This window comes from Dicentrarchus labrax, unplaced genomic scaffold (assembly GCF_905237075.1).
Source record: "Dicentrarchus labrax unplaced genomic scaffold, dlabrax2021, whole genome shotgun sequence".
In the NCBI taxonomy this organism is placed as follows: Eukaryota; Metazoa; Chordata; class Actinopteri; family Moronidae; genus Dicentrarchus; species Dicentrarchus labrax.
Window position 1 is genome coordinate 11,871,280 of NW_026136708.1, and position 21,065 is coordinate 11,892,344.

Consider the following 21,065-nt stretch of genomic DNA (forward strand, 5'->3'; position numbering starts at 1 on the left):
TTTTATTGTTTACTTGGATGTTTGAGCTTCACTGTGCAGAGTGATGTATGAGTACTATTCATCATTCAAGTGTTTTTATGTCTTAGATCGTCTAGAGAGGGCCTTTAAACACAGAAATCCTGCGTGTTGCGCAAAAACAAACTTTGCAACCGATGTTGAAATTTTGGTTGCAACCTTATATACTTTCCAAAAACAGAAAGAAGTGTCACCACATGGGTTTGTACCGCCCTTTAACACATCACTCCTCCAGCCCCTCCACTCCGTTTGGAGTTTCCAAGTTTTCCCTTTCGCTTAAGTTGAGCAGAGTAACTTCCAGAATTGCTTAAAGGCTGCAGTATCGGAGACGGAAATGCGTTGCAGAACATAAATTGGTGTAACGCGGAATACTTTCACTTTCACGATGTGGCTGCCCTGTGGATGCGCTTCAAAGTGCGTCGTTGCCTCCTTAAGTCGTCGGGTTTTCAGATCTTATTTCCATGTGTTGGGTGGAAGGAGACATAATATTGCGGCGTTTATGCCGGAGTCTGCGGGGTTTGAAGGGGTGTCGGACTGCTCGGCGCTGCAGGAGTTTTCCGTCTCCAACAGTGAGAGCTTCTGGGCCGCTGCGGCGCGCCAGAGACTGAGCTGGATCAGTCCTTTCCACACGGTCCAGGACTGTGACCTGAGCCGAGGCAGGATTAAGTGGTTTGAGGGAGGAAAGCTGAACGTGTCCGGTAAGATTATCTTCACATCTAATCAGTTAGTGCGACCAGTAATTGGATTTATAACAAAAAAAAGATGGTCGTTAGAATAAACTGAAGTCATGATCATGCTGCTTTTTGAGGAACACTTTTAAACTAAAGAAGACAACTTCTGAAGGAAATTCAGTTTGGCTGTTAGCTGACGCTAAACTGCATTGTTGGCATTAATTTTTATGGAGAAGCAGCTGAAGGAGCATGTAGGGTTGGAAAAGTGGAAAGGGGTTAATGAATAGGAATAAGGTTGACCATTTTGAGTATATAAGATAGGTAAGAAAGAAGGTGTCTTCCCTACTTTCTTGTCCTGTTTGTTCAAAAATTACTCTACACCATCTTTAAACAATCAGTTCTATGTGTAACTATGATAGACAACACAAACTAGTTACATGGTGCCAAATTTGAACATTTTCATTTTACTGTCCTCCGTTTGTCGGAGTGGAACTTTCCCTGCTGGCGGTTACCCTCAGTCCAGACCCAGGCGTTGATCAGTAGCAAGTCCATCCCATCCTCCTCCATCCACATTTTGATGTATAGCCTACATTATGTATATGAAGTGAAAATCAGGGGAGTAAGAGCAAGTTTAAGAGAAAATTTTTAGGCGATTTTACAGCTCCTCTCCACTGTTGTTTGAATGAGTTGAAAGAGTTTAACATGAGTAGTTTTGTTGGTACTACTTCCTGTGTAACTAAGATTCGAAGAAAGCTAAAAGTTTGAATGGAATTTAAAAGTTGAACAATACCTAAAATGTATGAAACCTTTTAAAAAGTTAAATGGAGTTTCTGCCAGAAAGTATGAATGAGAGTAAAAAGTAAAAAATGAAAATGTGCCACTTTTGAAAATTCCATCCACTCATTTGAATGAGGAAAATTTCCCAGAAAATCTGAAAAGTATTAAAGTTATGAATGAGAAAAGTAATAGCCCACAATTACTAATATTGAGTGAATATTTAGCAGTTTGAATGAAGTTTTTACCAGTACCTGAAATGGGACGGTACTCCCCAGTACTTCACTACAGAGTTCTTATTGAGTACTGCCACCTCTGGTGAGTATGGCCGTACCCGCCATTGAGGTCACTGGTATTGTTTCCAAGGTGTATAAAATAAAAGTTGTGAAAAGTACTACTTTGACTACCTCAGCGTAAGAATCTCTATCACCGTATGATCCAAAGAACCCTGAATGCACCATGCTGATGTGATGATGAATGAAGCGAATAATGGGAGATTTTACTGTGTGTATCGGGTTTCTTTATGGGCACATGCAGTGAACTGCCTGGACCGCCATGTGCACACCTGTCCTGAGAGGGTCGCTCTGATCTGGGAGAGAGATGAACCAGGGTCAGAGTTCAAGGTCACCTACAGGTCAGCAGATTGGCTTTAGTGTGTGTGTGTGTGTATGTGTGTGTGTGTGTGTGTGTGTGTGTGTGTGTGTGTGTGTTCCTCCTTCTCTTTGTATTGTAGCGTGGTTCATTGATATCTCCCTACAGGCAGCTACTGGAGATGACATGTCGCCTGGGCAACCTGTTGAGGCGGCATGGTGTGAAGAGGGGCGACTGTGTCACCATCTACATGCCTTCCTGCCCTCTGGCTGTGGCGTCGATGTTGGCCTGTGCCCGTATTGGTGCAGCACACAACGTGGTGTTTGCAGGGTTCAGTGCTGAGGCTCTCGCAGAGCGAATAAGAGACGGTGAGACAGAGTCACTGCTGATGAGGGACAAAATGAGTCTGGAAACAGATTTCCACTATACGTTTTAAAGCTGCACCGATTAATATCTTTATTAACAATGGGTCGAAACATTATCCGGAATATATTTTCAGGTCTTTGTTTTAGTTTTAGATCCCACAACTTTACTGTTTTGGTTTAGTCTTTCTATCAATGTTGTAGCCAACTCCAAAACCTGTATTTGGTAAAAGTGTTGATGAAATTGTTGAAACCAAAACAGTAAATCATCACAAAAGGAAAAGCTCCATAGAGCTTAGAGGAGTTGGTTATGATTATCTGTGGGTTTATCACTATAAGTTACGTCTTTTACATTAATGTTATCCATTGTTAATACAGAAATATTGAAAAATAGAAGAGACCCGAGCGACTGTGTAAATCCTGTATTTCTTTAGCATTGCATGCTTTTTTAAATATTATTTTTGTCTCTAGACCAAAAGATTATGATTGGCTCCTCACTTTTCACCTTGTTCTTTGTTCTTGGGCCCTTTATGAGACTCAATGTGTGTTTCAAAATACAATCTAAACAGGTTACTTTATCATCTGTCACAATACCCAGGGTTTGTCAAGAATCCTATTTTTTATCACAATATTTGTAATTTTAAGTTTAAAATGTAATTAAAATGCAGAAAGTGGCAGTAACATTTTGATATCCACATACTGACCGACCACAGCAGTCTGATTTGATATCCGTCATGTTTTCAGCCCAGTCCAGCACCGTCATCACGGTGAACCAGGGCGTCAGAGGGGGTAAGCTCACCGAGCTGAAGAAGACGGTGGATACAGCTGTTCAGAGCTGCCCGACAGTACAGCAGGTGTTTGTTGCTATGAGAACAGAGAATCCGGTCGCCATGACAGCCAAGGATGTTGCCATGGAGGAGGTGAGAGAGCAGAAAGAAAACCAGACATTGATTAAGATATTAATGCCGACAGCAGAGGACCGCAAGTGCACTGTGTCACCTTTCCCTGGACAAATAAAGATTTAGAAAAACGTTTATTAAGTAAAAATGCAGAATAAACAGTTCATTTTGCATTGATTGACTAACTGACTGATCACTTAGTCAATTTGGATTTTAGATTTTTTGGTAACAGGACAGTTTCACCACCAGATCCATAAGTAGCTGTTCTGAAGCTTCTGTCGTATCACATAATCTTCCTCAAAGAAAAATGACACAACAACTGGGCAAACTTCATCTGCTGAGGAAGATCCTGTGATATGATTGAAAGCTCCAGATTAGCTGCTGAATGGATTTTGTGGTTATGTAAACTTATTATTCTTACATGCCTTTTAAAATGTTAATCTCTCTTCTTTCATCATGATAAGTTATATGGCATGTGTGACACCCCGTCTATCTACTGTTTGTCATTCAACACCAGATTATATTTCAACAAGAGAAAGCAATTAAGTTTGTTTGGTTGTGGTTTCATTACTATGCTGTGGTTACTACATGTGATTTCTGACAATGCGCAGGAGATGCAGAAGGAGGATGTGGTGTGTGAGCCGGCTGCCATGGACAGTGAGGACGTGTTGTTCCTGCTTTATACGTCAGGCAGCACAGGGAAACCTAAAGGGCTCGTCCACACTCAGGCAGGATACCTGCTCTATGCTGCACTCACGCACCGGGTAAACAACCTGTGTTGTCTTGTTGATTATATTTTTTCTTCTCTTTTGATCCGATCCAATCCCATAAATCTTCTTCTCCTCTCATCGCCAGTATGTCTTCAGCTACCATGATGGAGATGTGTTCGGCTGTGTGGCAGATATTGGCTGGATAACAGGACACAGTTACAGTGTCTACGGGCCCCTGGCCAACGGGGGAACCTCCGTCCTGTTTGAGAGCACTCCTATTTACCCTGACCCAGGTATGAATGCCAGAAAATGTATGAATGTGTCACACAGGCTGACAAATTCATAATAAATACATACAAAAAATCGAATAGCATTAAGGCATTTTATTAGATCTAATGTTTTGCTGACATGTTAATATAACATTTTATGTGAAGGACGGGAATACTCTGCATGCTTGTGTCTCTGTCTATGTATAACTGTTTATAGTTGAACTTGAACTTGGCCATACTTTCCACACTAAAATTAGGACTTCTGTATACAGAGGAGTCACAGTCGTCATTTGTGTCAGCAGACACGTCTTGTTATTGTCAAGGAAAAACTGTTCAAAACTGAGAAGGGTTTGTCTGATGTTAGTCTGCAAGCTTCAGTCTAATCTCCAATTTCTGAATTTACATTTTTAGTATCATCTCAGTCAAAGGCCAGGAATCTCTTTGGAGCATGCTAACTCAGACATGTTTTGTTGTTCACAGGAAGGTACTGGGAGATGGTTCAGAGACTTAAGATAAACCAGTTTTATGGGGCTCCCACAGCGATCCGCTTACTGCTCAAGTATGGAAACCAGTGGGTGCACAAATACGACCGATCCACCCTCAAAACTCTTGGCTCTGGTACGCCAAACACCAACAAGTGCTCACCATTAAATTATTTTTTCCAACCTGGTTTATTTGCTCAGTGGTGGCCAACTCTCCTTTCTGCAACACAAGCAATTGGTGGACAAAGTGGCAACCACCACCAATTATTATATATAACCACACATCATTAATAGAACTACATCCCAATTCAGTCTGTACCTACCATACGTACCACAGTTGCGTGTATGCAGCTTTAAAACAAAATAGATAGTTGAAATGGACATATCTGGCTCTTTTACATTTATTTTTACTTCATACAATTACTAATAAGATGGATATTGATGAGCAAAATGTTATAATAACTGATAATAATAATTATGGCTACAAATGGAGGGTTAACCCTTCCTTTGGATGTTTCTATTCACGTGCGAATGATTTTAATTTGAAAATGACTTAAATAAGATGTTTCAGAGCCGCATCCCTGCTCATAGTACATTTTTATGACTTAATTTTACAACTTGTGCACCAAGAGATGGTTGACAGATGTACAGTACAACTGTGAGTGGTGGTTTGTTTAGCAAACAGTTTTTGATTGGTTAGCATGCATTGATTTAATTTATCCAACTCAGCCTGTCACATAAACCAGCTAGTCCACATGAGAGACTGTGATGGTGGACAGTGTACTTCAGAGTCGTGTACTTCAGAGCTTTACCATATGAATTCCTTTCGTCGAAGTGCACACACGTGTTACATACCAAGCCTGGTTGGTATGTCAACATGCCTCAGTGATCCACAGTGTCCAAGGTAAAGTCCGGCATGCCAGGAGATCAAGGCATGCACACACACACACACACACACACACACACACACACACACACACAAACACAAACACACAAACACACACACCTGCTCCCCTGAAACATGAAGCGTATGGGTAAAACACAAAGCTTAACATAAAGAATGTAAATCCCTATCTTATCCAACAGATTTCTTCTCTTACAGAAACACTTTTTTGTTGAGTGCTTGAGTGTTTGCCTGCTTCATCAATTCACTATAATCTTTGCAAAACATGTCAAAAATATGACTAAAAGAAGTAAACAAAAACAAGATATGACTACATTATATGATTTAAGCTGTCCTTGTGTGTGTGCAGTGGGTGAGCCCATCAACACAGAAGCGTGGGAGTGGTACCACACAGTGGTTGGGGACGGACGCTGCCCTGTGGTGGACACCTGGTGGCAAACAGGTAACTGTGAATACACTGAAATGCTTAATTTATAAAAAAAAAAAAAAAAAAAAAAACGTTTTGGAAGTTGGAACAAGAGAAGAAACAGGGTTGGCTGTTTTTATTAATTGTTATTTGTAGTTTGAGCATTGATTCATTTTATTATCTTCAAACTTAAAATAAAAAAAAAAGTCTCTAGATAAAATCCTCTCAAATTGGGGGACCGTGGTCTAATGTTCATCTACTGTTGAGGTCCTTGACATTAATAAGTTTGGGAGCCCCTAACATGCTCACAGCATTATGAACGTTTACCATGTTCACCATCTTAGTTTAGCGTGTTAGCATGCTAACGTGCTATTATCTCTAAACAGAAAGTACAGGGCTGATGGGAATGTCATTAGTTTTGAGTTGTAGTTTTGTATTTTGTCCTAAATTATCAAAGTATCAAATTAAAATGTAGAGCTGATTAAGGTGCTATAGTTGAAAAATCAGGGGATCATCAGAGTGATTCAAATTCATCCTGACGTGATTGTCTGAACCAAATTTAATGGAAATCTAAACTAAAAATATAAACCTGGTGGCACTGGAGGGAAAGTCAGGAGATCCATGAATGTATAAAAGTTAACTGCAATCAGTCCTATACTTTAGACCAATGTTGTGGAGTGACCAAAAAGGTTACCACACCAATTTTATTACATTTCCATGTCTAATTAAAGAAAAACGTCAGTCTACAAAAGACAAATTCCAGTTGTTTAAAACAGAACAGAAAGTTGTTGGCTTGCTTATATTCAAACCACAGTCTTGGTTTAACAGTTTGTTCACAGCAGTACCGAAATAATTCCTTGATTAATTAATTAATTCATATAAAATGAATCAGTTGTAATTAAGTTGCATCATTTGTCAAGCAAGCATCCCAGTCATTGGCTGTTTCTATTAACCCAAATACTCTACTGCGAAACTGTAACCAGCAAATAATGATATTCTAACATAACTACATGAACGACTGAAATGATGAATTGATTATTAAAAATGAGTGATTTATTTATTTATTCAGTCAGCTAATCATTCAGTGACTAATCTTTTCAACGCTGAATGCATATGGTAAAACGTGCTCATGGGTATTTTGGCTTAAGGGATGCTGTGTTTGCTCAAGGCTTTCTTTCTTGTCCTATGTCATTACCAATTCACTAAATCGACTGTTTTGTGCTCACACTGAACTCGGTTTAGTCTCTCATTCATTCACATGTTAGCATGATCACAATCCCTCCACAAATGGCTGTTGAGTTCACGAACTCTTCCTCGAATAGCCACGTCTGCAGGCACTAAATCAGTCGGTCTTAAAGGGGGAGAGCGGTATGCTCCGTCCTTCCAACAGTAATATTGTTACATAACATCGGGGCTGTGGACGTGTGTGTGTATTCATACCCAGTATTACAGTATGTGGGTGTGTACATGTACAGCATCACACACACACACACACACACACACACACACACACACACACACACACACACACACACACACACACACACACACACACACACACACACACACACGCATAAAGCGAGGGAATGTTTCTATCCCTTCTGGACTCAACCAGACAGATGTTTTCCTCGTAGAGTAGAACATCTGAAGCACTGGGAACTAGAGGCATGGACTAAATCTCTAAATATTGAAGAATAATGATGGTAAACATTAACACCATCACGCTGTAATTTCATCCCTACTTCCCTGTTTTGTTTGTCGAAACACTCGCAGAATACAGCTGAGGTTTGGATACATTTTAACTGCAGAATGCAAGTGTTGTCTAGCTGCCAAAAAGAGCCACGTAACAAAATGGATCGCGGCCATCTGGAGATACTCAGTCTGTCCACTTCCCCCCTTCAGAGGAGTGCCTTTTGTAGGCTGACCACCTCTCAAACGCACAAAGAAAATGACATTTGGTCTTCAATTTGTCTCCATATTGAGCTCAGAGAAACTATTTTAGTAAATTTTTAGTCATGTGATACTTTATACCCTCCTCAATGATTATGATACAAGATAACAGAGTGAAATAAAAACTATAGACTCTGTACTTTACTGAAATTATACCACAATGCATTGCAGTGACAGTATAATTACAGTAATTGCACTGACGAGCTTGCAGCAAAACTGTCCTTCACCCATATAATTCTCTGATGTCACAGTAAAGTAACCACTTTTCCTCTGCTAAAGTAGCTTATGATGGGACTTAATGACAACATGTTTAAAATCAGCTGATTTCGCTAATAAAATCAATTTTGAGGATGAACGCGGGACCCAACTGACACTATGGGTTTCATCCTCAGTCCCTTCAAATTAGATTAAGTAATGACCAAATGGAGCAAAGCTGTGTTAATTACCATACAAATGGCAAAAATCTATAATTAATCGACGATAATTAAACATCAGAGCATCATGAGCTTGAGAATTATGGACACAGATATGACCCAAATACCCTACTTCTGTAAAAAGGATTATATTATTAGGTTATTTTTCCAGGACCAGTGTTTCCAATTAGGACTAAGTGGCATTATTCATAAAATGCCATTTGGTTGATCTGGGAGCAAGTAGCCTGTTTAGAGAGAAAATTAGATTTTGATCCGCTGTTGGCATACGGCCTTCGTGTTGGGTCATACAGGACTAGAGAGGTGAGAGGATGCAGGAGGACAGGAGGTGGAAAAGCTTTGTTGCATCTAAAAGTAAGATGGAAGGAAAGAAATATGAATATATTCTAGTATTTACATGTTTAAATTCATATGTTTAAGCATTGATTTAAAGCAATAGTTTGATATTTTGGGAAATATCCTTATTTGCTTTTGTACTAAGAGTTAAAGAAGGTTTACACCACCCTCACGTCTGCAGCCGGTTCGCTTAGCTTAGCATAACAACTGAAGATGGGGGAAACAGCTAGCCTGGCTCTAAAGGTAACACACTCTGAGCTAAGAGCTAGGCTAGCAGTTTCCCCCTGTTTCCAGTCTTTGTGCTAAGCTAAGCGAACCAGCTGCTGGCTGTGTGAATTCGTACTGAACAAATACATTTGAGTCTATGTGATATCAATTTTCTCAACTAACTTTCTGCACATTTAATTATTTATTATAAGCTATTTATAATTTTCTTAATGTTAAAGACAACCTTCAATAATAAAAAAAAAAATGCTGAACTGAACAGTGTTGATTACATTTTGAGAGGATTTTAGTCCAGAAGTCTCACGGTTACAGTTGATCTAAACAGGATGCCAGTTGCTAATGCTATTGTGGGATCATCTGTTGTGTCCTACTTTTATAACGGGTCCCCTCTGCTGTCTCCGGCACTGTTGCCACCAACACCACCAGGCAGATAATCAGGGTCCCTGAGGTCCGGATCCAAACCTAATTGCATTTAATTTACTTACTATGGCTGTTAATTCCACAACCTACAGCTGTAGCAGTGAGAAGGGCTTATGCTAGATTTACAGTTAGTTGGCTCTGTCATTCATCATCCTGTGTCCCTTTCCTTTTTCATTTGATGTTTTTCCACTCTGATTTAGTGAGATGCACTGAATCAGCAATGATTTTAAAAAATAACAAAGATTTACAGCTATGTTTTTCCATTCAGGTTACTCTCCATGATATGAATATATAAATTCTTTGTCTTTCTGTGTTGCACTATATTAATCAGTCTGGCTCTAGGGAATTCAGAAACTATTTAACAACTGACAAACACATTGTTTTATTCTTTTTATGCAAATTATTGAGATAAATATAGAGTAACACCAGCGTTATAATCTGCCTTATTTTGCTCTGTGTTCTCAGAGACAGGTGGCATCTGCATCACCCCAAGGCCATCAAACCCAGACGCAGAGATTGTCCCAGGAATGGCTATGAGACCTTTCTTTGGCATCAAGCCAGCGCTCATGGACACTGAGGTGTTGTGCTCATCCGTGTGTGTGTGTGTGTGTGTGTGTGTGTGTGTGTGTGTGTGTGTGTAGCCTGCCATCCCTGCAAATGTTGGATGGCTGGGAACGGCCCAGAGGGAGGGTCAGATTAGGATTATAAACTAGTCACCAGCTGTGTCACTTTTGATACTCGCCCTGCTCCCACCCGTCAGTCTCACTCTGTGTGTGCCAAGCTCCATATTAAAAATCTGTCAAACTACTTTGTGGCTAGTGCAGTTGCACAGATTGTGCAGACAGTTGGGAGTGGTGTCTCTGAGCTGATTTCTTGTCCCCCCTCTGAACAAAGACATACACACAAACACCATCACACAGCACTGTAAGAGATTCAATATTCACATGCTTTAATATCATTTTTTTTTATGTCTTGTCTTGTTGTTAGTTAAATCACCAGTTTCATTGACCATGCAATGCTGTAAATAACATGCACCGAATAATACTTAATACATTATAACACTATCATTTTTGCACTCTTACCATAGTCTTATTTGCACTTGTGACTTTGATTTATGACTCATTCATTATTTTGTTGTTTGTTTCTTACATTAACATTCATCACTGTTTTAACATTTCCTTCAGGGAGAAGTGCTGACTTCCAACCACACATCTGGAGCTCTGTGTATAGCTCAGCCGTGGCCTGGTATGGCCCGAACCATTCATAACAACCACCAGAGATTCATTGAGACCTACTGTCAGCCTTATCCTGGTACAAGAACAAACTGTTTTTATGGTGTTTCTGTCTTCCTTTGTTGTTGTATTGTGGGTGAAGACAATAACTTATGGAAACTTATGGCTGTCACCATCTTGTTTCTGTAAGTTCACAGCTTTTAAATCCCTCTTTTGTTGGAACAATAGGTTACTTCTTTACTGGTGATGGCGCCTATCGCTCTAAGGAGGGATACTACCAGATCACCGGGCGCCTTGATGATGTCATTAACGTGAGCGGTCACAGGATCGGGACCGCAGAGATAGAGGATGTGGTGGTACGGTCAATCAATGATAAACAAGTTATTTTAATGTATCTGAGCATTGCTTGCTACATTCATAAACAAATAAGGGTAACATCCTCATGAAGACTATACTATACTAATTTTAGCTTAAATTAGCAGAAGAAAGAATTCATCTGACAGGAAAATGACAAATATGTCCAGTGGACATGTATTAAAATATATCACGATAAAATCATGAATAAAAATACATTCAAACGTAATATGGAAAAGAGGGTTGAAGTCATTTCTGTTCCATTAAAAGCCCTTTTGCCATTTTTTCCCCATGCTCAAGCAGTTACATATTTCCCCATAAAGTGTAAAGAGGATCCTGATTGTGATTTCTGTAACAGAATCAATGCTCTCAAGTGGCTGAGTCTGCCGTCATCGGATACTCACATAACATCAAAGGAGAAGGTGAGTGTAATTCAGTCAATCTTTTTTAATTTAATGCCACTGTTCAGAATCAGAATCAGAATCAGAAATACTTTAATAATCCCAGGGGGAAATTATTTTAGCTAACAATGTCCATCATAGGAGCAGTTTTTTCTCTCTGTGTTGTCAGGTGTGTATGCCTTTGTGGTGCTAAAAAAGGGTATGGACGTTGAAGAGATGGACCTGTCCCGGCAGCTGAACGACTTAGTGTCTAAAAAGATTGCCAAGTACGCCTGTCCAGACTGCATCCAGGTAAATTCTGTCTCACTGACTTTAAATCGCAAACAGATATTTAAGACTAACTTGTACTCAGTCACTTTTTGACGACTCCCACAGTTCATCCAGCGTCTGCCAAAGACACGCTCGGGAAAGATTATGCGCCGGGTGCTGCGGAAAGTGGTGGAGCAAGACTTGAACGGATTGGGTGACCTCAGCACTCTGGATGATCCTGCAGCAGTTCAAGAGATCATCGAAGGTCACCGCAAGCTCTCTGGTAAACAACAACGATGATGTGTTTTCTGAAAAACATGCTCATCTAAAGAGGAAGATGAAAGTGATGCTTGCCTGTTACTTTATATTTCACTGAACCACTTAGGTTTTTTTTTTTTTATTGTACATATGAAAATTTTAATGCAATCAGGTAAACAACTTTTTATAACAATATGTATAATCCACAGATGAACTCCGCTCTTGATAGTACTAATAATAATATTCCAGATGTAGTAATTGTAAACATAATACAGTAAACAAATGTAATCTTACATAAAGGCAGATTTAGAGTCTTAAAGTGTCCCTTTTCTTCTTTACTGATTTATGGTCATAATAGGTGCATTTATTCTTACAATAATGTAGCCATTCAAACCATTCGTTTGGCAAAGCTTTCAGGTCCAGAACACTTTGTGCGTCCTCCAAACCGCCCTCTTGTTTAAAAAAATGTTGCACTCTGGAGCAACCTGTAGAAAAATGTCATCTTCTTAAAATGTCTGTGGACATGAATACATACAAACTGGTTGTGCACAGTTAGCGACCTTTGCTGGAGGAACTGGTAAGGTAAGCGCCTAGTTAAGAGCACTTGAGTGTCGGTTCAGTAACTGAGGAATTCAGGAGTGTTTTCTGTGCTCAGATCCCACGCCGATGCTTCCTGCATGTCCAGGATTTCAAAGAGATGACTCTGAAGATGTGTGGCTTCTTCTTTCTCCTTTTAACTTAGTTAACTCCCACTGGCCTCCTCCACACAGTTTCAACTGGACATCGTGGTACTGGGAGAAACAGAAAGATACAGTTAATATCCTCCATAGATTTAGACAGACGTTAGAACAAAGCAAAAGGGGTTAGTGGTAAAACGTAGAGGACTGCCATACTGAAACAGAATAATCATGGACTGACAAAAAAAAGCACAAGCTCAACTTTATTCCATTCAGAGGAGATTTTCCATGTCCCACACTGTACTCCCCTACAGGAGCAGAGTCTGGGAGCTGCTTTTTTTCTCCTCCCCTCTCCTCTTGTTCCCCCCACAAGTAATTTCCCCACGGGATTATTAAAGTATATCTGATTCTGATTCTGAGAGAATCTAATACAGGTTTGGGTATTTACTGTAATGAGCACTTGCAGTGTAAAAATTCAATATATCCCATCACTTTTTTTGTAGATTTCACCATTTTAATTTTTTCACGCTGGATTTTTTGGAGCAAAATAACAATAAAGTGACACCAAACCATCCTTCATATTTCGAGCTGTCTCATAAATGCATGTTCAGTCTACCTTCTCCAGGCTGCTACGGTGTCCCAGACTGACCAAAGTCATTCCAAGCTGTTTACAGGTTCGGTACAACTGTGCTTCTGCCTCCTCCGTCAAAGCACTGGTGGCCTCATCCAATACTGCAAAGACAAAGTTGTAGAAATGTAAAGAAACCAACAAGTTTAAAAAAGCTCCAGTCTGGGTGACCTCTAACAGAGAGGACAGGATGAAAAAATGCAAATGTTTCACATCTGAAATGCTAAATTTAGGTGGTAAATCAGAGAGTGGGCGAGGCCAGCTCTCCTGAAACTGCTGTGTCAGAAGAGCTCAAAGTCTCGATTCCTCAGATCGGTTCATGAATACATTACACAAATCCAAAGCAACACACCTGCATATTTAGGCTGCAGGTAGAAGAGTCGAGCAAAACAGAGACGCTGCATTTCACCTGGAGACAGAACATCATACCTGCAGAGAAAAACTAGTTCACACACTGCCTCACATAATACACACATCAATTGTTTCACTTTGTGGGTTTTCTACTTGTATTTCCTCTCTTACCAGTTCCAGTCCACCCTTTCATCCAGCCCACCTGTCCGCTTCAGGAGATTGGACTGGAGCACACATAGAAGTTTGATTCAGGATCAGTGAATGTTCAAATTACCAACACATACAGAGTTTATAAGGAATATAGTTGTAGGTCAGTCACTCACCACTCCTGCTAGTTCTAAGAACTGTATAATTCTGTCATCGTCCACTGACCCTGAAAGAAAGGACACATCATTATTTCAGTCGTTCCTGGAGGAAGCACAAAGATTAATGTAAATATAAGAGTTGCATCTATATACACTGATCTACTATATATGTATGTATCTTTGTAGGTTTCCTTGCTTGAACAACAACTTCTGTAATTAAATCAATTAACATCTATCAGACAGTCAGAGTGAAATCTGATACCTGATTCAGGGTAAATATCCTTCAATGGGTAGATCACCTGTGGGAGAGAGTTCCAGTTAATCCTCATTCAATCTAATCTCTTTCTAATTTAGGTAGATTTCAGCACTTTGGTAAACTTACAACAAGCGTAGCATCTATACGGATGTATTTATTATTTGACACACTTCAGGCTCAACAGAGAAACAAAATAAAAAAAGAGACAGAGACCTGTTCACGCAGTGTGCCATCAGTCAGGTAAGGTTTCTGAGGCAGGAAGAGGGTTCCTCTGGGGCCAAAACATGTGGTCATCTGGACAAAACCTGAGGAGATAAGACGCTGTCATAAAGCTACTGAGCGCAGACATCACAAATCAAGTCTTTTTTGAAATCCTTAGTATGGGTAACAAACAGAAACAGTGATACTCTCTGCACTTCTCCTAGGAAAAGAGGAACAGAAAAGTATCTAGATCACATATAGCTCCCTCTCATCCTACCTAGCCACAAACACAGATCACACAAAACTTGCCTCTCCTCACTGACCACCTCAGTAAAAGAACAGCTTTTGTTGTTTCTTGCCAATATGTCCACATATCTCTGAATATATATTTTCACACATGCACATTCTTCCTCTATTCCTATTCTTAAATACATATAATTATTTCCAGTCAGGTGTTATTATTACAGCCTAAACTGGTCCTGAGCCATGAAACCTTTTTATTCATTACTTCCTGTCTGAATCAAACTTCCTCAGCCTCGCTGCTCTCTTACCGCTGTGTGCCTCCCAGAGTCTGTTGAGGACCCTCAGTAGTGACGTCTTGCCGGTGCCCGTGTTCCCCACTACCAACAGATTTGTTCCCTGGTTGATTTTCAGACTCAGATCCTCCACCAGCAGCTCATCTGAGTAAGGAGATTTGTATGAAAGATGATCCAGGATGAAGGCAGTGTCCACAGGGCCCCCGTGGACATTGAAGTCACTATGTGGAGAAATTTAATAAGAAATAAAGAACATGTGACACGTGTTGTTATAAACATTTTAAACTCATTTTTGTCAAATTCTTTCCCCTTGTCTTTTTAAAATGTAATCTAAATTCTAGCCGTGTGTGCAGTCTCTTATTTGAATATTACTACTTTTTTGCAGCAGACAAACCTGTCAAAGTCATAGCTTTCCCCTGATGCTGGGTCATAGTCACACTGCTTGCGTAGAATGTCATCCATCACCTCCCTCAGCTGCCCAATCCTGACCACAACACACACACACACACACACACACACACACACACACACACACACACACACACACACACACACACACACACACACACACACACACACACACACACACACACACACAGATTTGTTGATGGAAAACTGGATGGCATGCCCAAGCGCTGCTGTCATCATCTGTCCTCCAGGAAGTGATTTTAAGTATGCAGTGTGATACCTGTGGGTGTATCCAGCCACATCTGACAGAGTGGTTGACAGGTCTATTAGCTGCGTGAAGCCATTTATCAAGTAGATGCAGACAAAGGCGTTCTGAATATGAACAAGGAGAGGGAGAACCAGAGCAGAGAGTAAATAAGAGACATGATAATTAAAAGAAGAGTATTAGAACAAAGAACAAAAGGCAGTAACAAGATGACACACTGGACAACAGCATGAAGAAGAGATGACATGTAATACTCAGAAGTGAGGTCTCTGTCTAACAACAGGCACTTGAAAGCGTTTGCTGCCACCTAGTGGTTGAATTAGCAACAGCCATCTATTGTGTGATGGCAACCCTTTTATATCTTTCAAATAAACACAAAGGTAGATGTGGGCACATACTGTGGATTCAATTTAAAATATTTCAAGATTTTATATTTAAATTTGTAATTTAACTTATTTTTAAATTGTTTAAATGAGTGTACTTTTCTTTTCACTATGACATTTATATGATGTGTTTATGTGCTTTTTGCGTAACACTGTGTTTCTGTGCGTCACTGCTGCATAACCACTTTCCCTCTGTTTGGTCTTATTTTTCGATGTGAAGAAAGTTTTGAAAAGTAGGAAAAGGGACAAAAATAAAAAATGCCAACCTTACTGATGAGAGCACTGAGCTCACCAGGAGTGAGACCATCATAGATACCAGTGAAGATGGGAATGGCAATTATGATGTAGCTGAGGAAACCTCCAAGGTAGTCAAAGGTGTTTACCCCAACTGAGAGAGGAGAGGTCAGAAGTTAACATTACAAGTTTAATTAAAGCAATCAAGGAAAGATGTATAGAAATAGTAGAGTGATGTTCTTACTATAAAGCAAGAGCTCTTTGTTTATTAGACTCTTCTGAGTTTCCAACAGAGCCTGCAGTCTTCGGTTGGTCCTCATGTGCTCCACTTTACCAGCTCTTAAATACATACACAGCAACCTGCTTTAACTGCATGATCAGTGTGATTTAATGTGACAGAGTTATTATTAGTATTACTATTATTAGTGTCAATTTTTTTGTACAGTTTCCATTGAAGTTGTACGGCTATAGCTGTATAACTTTTCTGATTCGTGCATGAGACACCAAAAAAAATATTATTATAACATTTATCCTTGTAAATAAATAATGTGTTTAATAATGTGCCTTACCTGTAAAAAGCTGCAGACTCTGCATTGACACGGATCTGCATGTGTTTGAATCTGGAGATACAAAAAAATGTTTTTACTGTTACTGAACAACTTCAGATTGAACACAATTTTCATTCAATTGTTCTTCCAATAACACAAAATAGCACTGTTTAAACTTGTGACAGATGACATTATAATTCCTCTTTCATAGCTGACGCATATCCTGATATCCTGTGTCATTTCCTGAGGCAAAAGCACTGGGCCAAAGTCTACAGAAACTTCCTGTTACAAAGGGTTGACTTCCTTGACAATAAACACCGAAAGGATTTACATCAAGTACAGCTGGCAACATACCCAACCACTGTTGTAGTTCAGGGAAAAACAGTCAGTCCTGCTCTGCTTGCCTGTCAGCACACATTCCTACGGACACACAGGCACTTGGTACACCATGCCTCCCTATGTACTAAACTTACCGGAAGTCTCCCTCCAGTTTTTCTTGCTCAAACAGAGTTGAGACAATAGGCCCCATGAGGATTTTATTGGCAATGGTCCCAATCACAAAGTAGCAAAAGATACTAACAGGACCGATCCAGCCGGTGCTGCAATTCAGAGTGAAAATACATTAAAACAGAAACAAACAACAAGTGTTTAGTGTCGCTCTCAAGTACAAATGTTGGCAAATAGGGTTGTAACAATGTAATAACAGAGCCTGTCTCAGATGCTTTAACCTCTACTTCCCAGTAGGTGTTAAACATAGTACATAGGAGTCTGATATACTATAGTGTTGCTACAGTACTCCACAAGCTCACCTGTAAAAGCAGTGGTAGGTGTAGTAGGCCAGTGTGAACGGTGACACAATCAAACGACTAGCCATGGTGCTCATCTGCTTACACAACCTCTCTGCATCCTGACTGATTCGCTGGTCTCTGGCAGTTAGAAAACAAGAAACCAGAAACAAATTACATTATCCCACTTTTTGATGATGTTTAATATTCTAATAGCCACATGATCAACACTAAGCACACATTTATATTCGTACACTCATACATAGTGATGAATTTAAGTTGCATTTGTGTCTATATTCTTAAAAAAAAAAAAAGCACTAGGTAAGAGTACAAAAATGAAAGCTTACGGGTTGTCGATGTCCTCTCGGAGTACATTGAGTGTGTAATAGACCCGGCCCTGGAAGTAGGCCGTATGGAGGCTCTCAGTTAGCGTCTGCCTCCAGTTAACATACATCTGATTGCAAATGTACTGGTCGAGACTTTTCAACTAGGGGGGAGAGAGAGAGAGAGAGAGAGAGAGAGAGAGAGAGAGAGAGAGAGAGAGAGAGAGAGAGAGAGAGAGAGAGAGAAGTCGTCTATTAGAGAGAAAAAGTAACACAGAGACAATAAACAGCAATTATATGACAAGACAGCAGGAATAAACTATGTGAAATATTTGTTTCTCAGGTTCAAAATCCAAGTATCAAGATCAAGTGTGTGTCTGCAGTAAAATGAACATGTCAGGCCGCCCTGGCCTTGTAAACTCGCTACCGTCTACGATAACAGCCATCTGAGATCAAACATGATGTCACACAATATATATTGGGAAATATGTAACTGATTTAGTTTGAGTACACACATCTAAATATTTCTCTAAGAAGACACTATTGGGATTTAATTATGATAACTGTATTGTTGAAGTAAGACTGTTTTTGTTGGTCTGCATAATATTAAACAAGTCAACTTTCCGAATGTGGTGTAATAAGTTGCTGCTCATAAGATACAGTACACACACACACACACACACACACACACAGAAAATAGTAAACATACACCTACAGTTAACTGGCATCATAAAGAATTATTTATTACTTGATTGATAATATATACAAAACACTTAGTTAATGTATCATCTATATCGAGCTATATTCTGACCACTGTTTGACATGAAAGCTACATAAAAAGCTTGAGTGCAGAATCTAAAAGTACTCATCTAAAAGTTACAGTATTGATACTTTTATCAATACCCTTCAGTCTACAGACCAATCAGAAGCTGGGCACAAAGGAAAATGATAAGAGACAGCTGACTTTGCACATGCATGATTAGTAAACACTTTTTAAAAAAGAGAACAGGAGGATATTTATGACCTCCTGAGGGTCGAACTCTTTAACTATTCTTTGGCTGCTATCATCAGTAGGTCAACTCCTGCCATCCCCCACAGCTCCTTCAACTTACTGTGGAGTTGAGCAAGATCAGCACCATAGCTGTGCCCACCAAACTCCTGAAGCCGGAGTAATCTTTGTCTGCCAGCACATTGTAGAAGTGGCTGGGGAGGACACCCACTTGGTAAATGATCAGCTGCTCTAATAGCAAGGGAAAAAAAAGAGATGTGTTAGCGCATTGTCGGGAGGCAGTTTAAACAGAGACTTGTAAAACAACGTAGGAAAATGAGGCAACCCTTTGAGCTAAAGGTCAGGGGTAAGAAGAACACACAGTATGCAGTCTAGTGTTATCTGAAAGGTAGTTTTACAATGCCACAAAAGGCTCTGTCCATCAAGCATGAATGCGTCTCATGATGAGGCTTCACAAGAGAGACGATTAACTTTACTTTTCATTTCCAGTAATTTGACAGCTAGATGATCTGACTGGGACAATCTTGGCCAACATACGCGTCCTCTTGCACAAGCAGCTTTTGTAACACCAGCACTTACCTGTCAGAGTAACTGCAAGCAGCGTCCCGAACATCAGGACACTTTGACTGGTCCATGATGGGAACAGGACCTTCTGGATGCTACAGAACCGCTGAACAAACTTCCAGTCTAACTTTGGTCTGGAGTCAGCAAGAGAGATTAACATTGTATTAGAAAATGTAAACATGCATGAAATGTTATGAGGTTGTTATGATGAAATTATTGCATTACTTCGCACCAGACATCTCTCCTTATGGCAATACCAACACTTAAACTGTTTAACCAGCCAATACAGTGCTGCACTATATTCTTACCATTATTTTAGTCTTTACAATCACTTGAGAAAGGTTGTGTACGTGTCTCTAATCTCAGAGAAATTACTGTCATTACTTAAACTGGCTGAGGACTAAGAGAAAACCTCGTTGTTATGGAGACTATCAATGAATACATCTCCACCAGTTTACTTGAAAGTGGAGCTTCACTCTTACCTTTTTGTTCCTCGGCCATTTGGCTTTTCCAAACGAGGCATCAGCACTGAGGGCAGCAGCGAGGGGGGACTAATATTATTAAGTTCTTATTAAGTTCACATACGTTGTTTGAACTTTCTGTAACCAGCAGGTCGAGCTAACGTTAGACTCACCACCGTCTCCGCTAGCGACAGCTGTTAGTGAGCGGAACAACGAACAACGAACAACTTCCCTGTTAATTACTTTCGCTGCTACATGAATTAGCTTCTTTGTTGTCTGAGTTTAGCATCCTACGGCCGACCATCACCTTGCTAGTCCACTGCCAATGTGAGTTTTAAGGTGAATGTTTTGGTCGGTAAAAGTAAAAGTCCGGACGTCCGGTTTAATGTTCTCCGATTTTTCAAAATAAAAGGTTCACATCAGGATAAGCTTTTTTACAAACAAACAAAAGTCTTGCATGTGCAGCATTATTATTAAAAAACAGCTTTTTGCTAAATGTTCTTTGCACCATTAGTGTTATATAGTAGATTTATGCTGAAAAGCTGAAAAAATATACTATCACTCTTAAACCCAGGAATTTATATTGTAGGCTATATAACGTATTGTACACCTATGAAGGGATTATAATATATAATAAAACTCCCTTTAGTTTGGTTCTGTGTGCTGTAGCTACTATTGCTAAGGTAATAGGAGCCACACCTAGACAAGTGTTTAAAACCAAAAAGAAGTGGGTATGGGCCTATATGACCTCTGTTAACTGCAGCCATTACCCAGAGTGCAGTTTATGAGAAGAACACAGAGAAGACCTGTGATGAGGCTGGGTGCACACGTGCATTACAATGAGATAAAGACCTAAAACCTTATCTAAGTTGTTCAAAGGTTAAACATGATCGCAATGCGCTATTTGGGTACAGGGAGTAAAAAAACCAATAAAAAACACATGACCCAGTTGTCAAAGAAGGAATGGAGATTACGATCCAGATTCCGAGTACTCAAATACTGAACACACTCCGGTCTACAATCCCATGTGCACTGACTGACTGTCCCTCTTATGTCATTTCCTTGAAATAAAGATACACTCGGAGCAATTCTGAAAATAAAATGCATTTTTTGTTTTGTTTTTTTGGAATATTTTATTCTTGTTTCCATATTATTTCCAAAGGATATATGACAGAAAAAAAGATGAGTTGGT

The 21,065-nt window shown here is 39.8% G+C and overlaps 2 protein-coding genes across 5 annotated transcripts; one reads left to right on the forward strand and one right to left on the reverse strand.

The window, feature by feature from the left end:
* The first annotated feature begins 315 nt into the window (after window positions 1-315).
* Window positions 316-15,233, forward strand: LOC127367800 (acetyl-coenzyme A synthetase 2-like, mitochondrial). 2 transcript variants are annotated; one of them, XM_051407918.1, is made up of 15 exons: window positions 316-713; window positions 1,998-2,094; window positions 2,220-2,419; window positions 3,158-3,333; window positions 3,924-4,076; window positions 4,168-4,315; window positions 4,772-4,909; window positions 6,027-6,119; window positions 9,911-10,023; window positions 10,630-10,756; window positions 10,906-11,033; window positions 11,390-11,453; window positions 11,602-11,723; window positions 11,808-11,964; window positions 14,892-15,233. In XM_051407918.1, the coding sequence occupies exons 1-15, from the start codon at window positions 401-403 to the stop codon at window positions 14,933-14,935; spliced, it is 2,073 nt and encodes a 690-aa protein (XP_051263878.1). In that variant the 5' UTR covers window positions 316-400; the 3' UTR covers window positions 14,936-15,233. The 2 variants fall into 2 exon arrangements, with proteins under 2 accessions (XP_051263878.1, XP_051263879.1); XM_051407919.1 differs by lacking the exons at window positions 11,808-11,964; window positions 14,892-15,233 and having other exon boundaries at window positions 319-713; window positions 11,580-11,692.
* Window positions 12,063-20,241, reverse strand: abcd4 (ATP-binding cassette, sub-family D (ALD), member 4). 3 transcript variants are annotated; one of them, XM_051407920.1, is made up of 19 exons: window positions 19,895-20,241; window positions 19,428-19,546; window positions 18,952-19,079; window positions 17,864-18,003; window positions 17,541-17,657; window positions 17,205-17,330; window positions 16,753-16,803; window positions 16,428-16,522; window positions 16,216-16,337; window positions 15,582-15,673; window positions 15,288-15,377; window positions 14,909-15,114; window positions 14,370-14,461; window positions 14,163-14,199; window positions 13,919-13,968; window positions 13,767-13,819; window positions 13,597-13,673; window positions 13,233-13,348; window positions 12,063-12,730 (listed from the first exon to the last, which is right to left on the reverse strand). In XM_051407920.1, the coding sequence occupies exons 1-19, from the start codon at window positions 19,933-19,935 to the stop codon at window positions 12,629-12,631; spliced, it is 1,854 nt and encodes a 617-aa protein (XP_051263880.1). In that variant the 5' UTR covers window positions 19,936-20,241; the 3' UTR covers window positions 12,063-12,628. The 3 variants fall into 3 exon arrangements, with proteins under 3 accessions (XP_051263880.1, XP_051263881.1, XP_051263882.1); XM_051407921.1 differs by lacking the exon at window positions 19,895-20,241 and having other exon boundaries at window positions 18,952-19,074; XM_051407922.1 differs by lacking the exons at window positions 17,541-17,657; window positions 17,864-18,003; window positions 18,952-19,079; window positions 19,428-19,546; window positions 19,895-20,241 and having other exon boundaries at window positions 16,428-16,520.
* Window positions 20,242-21,065: the final 824 nt, after the last annotated feature.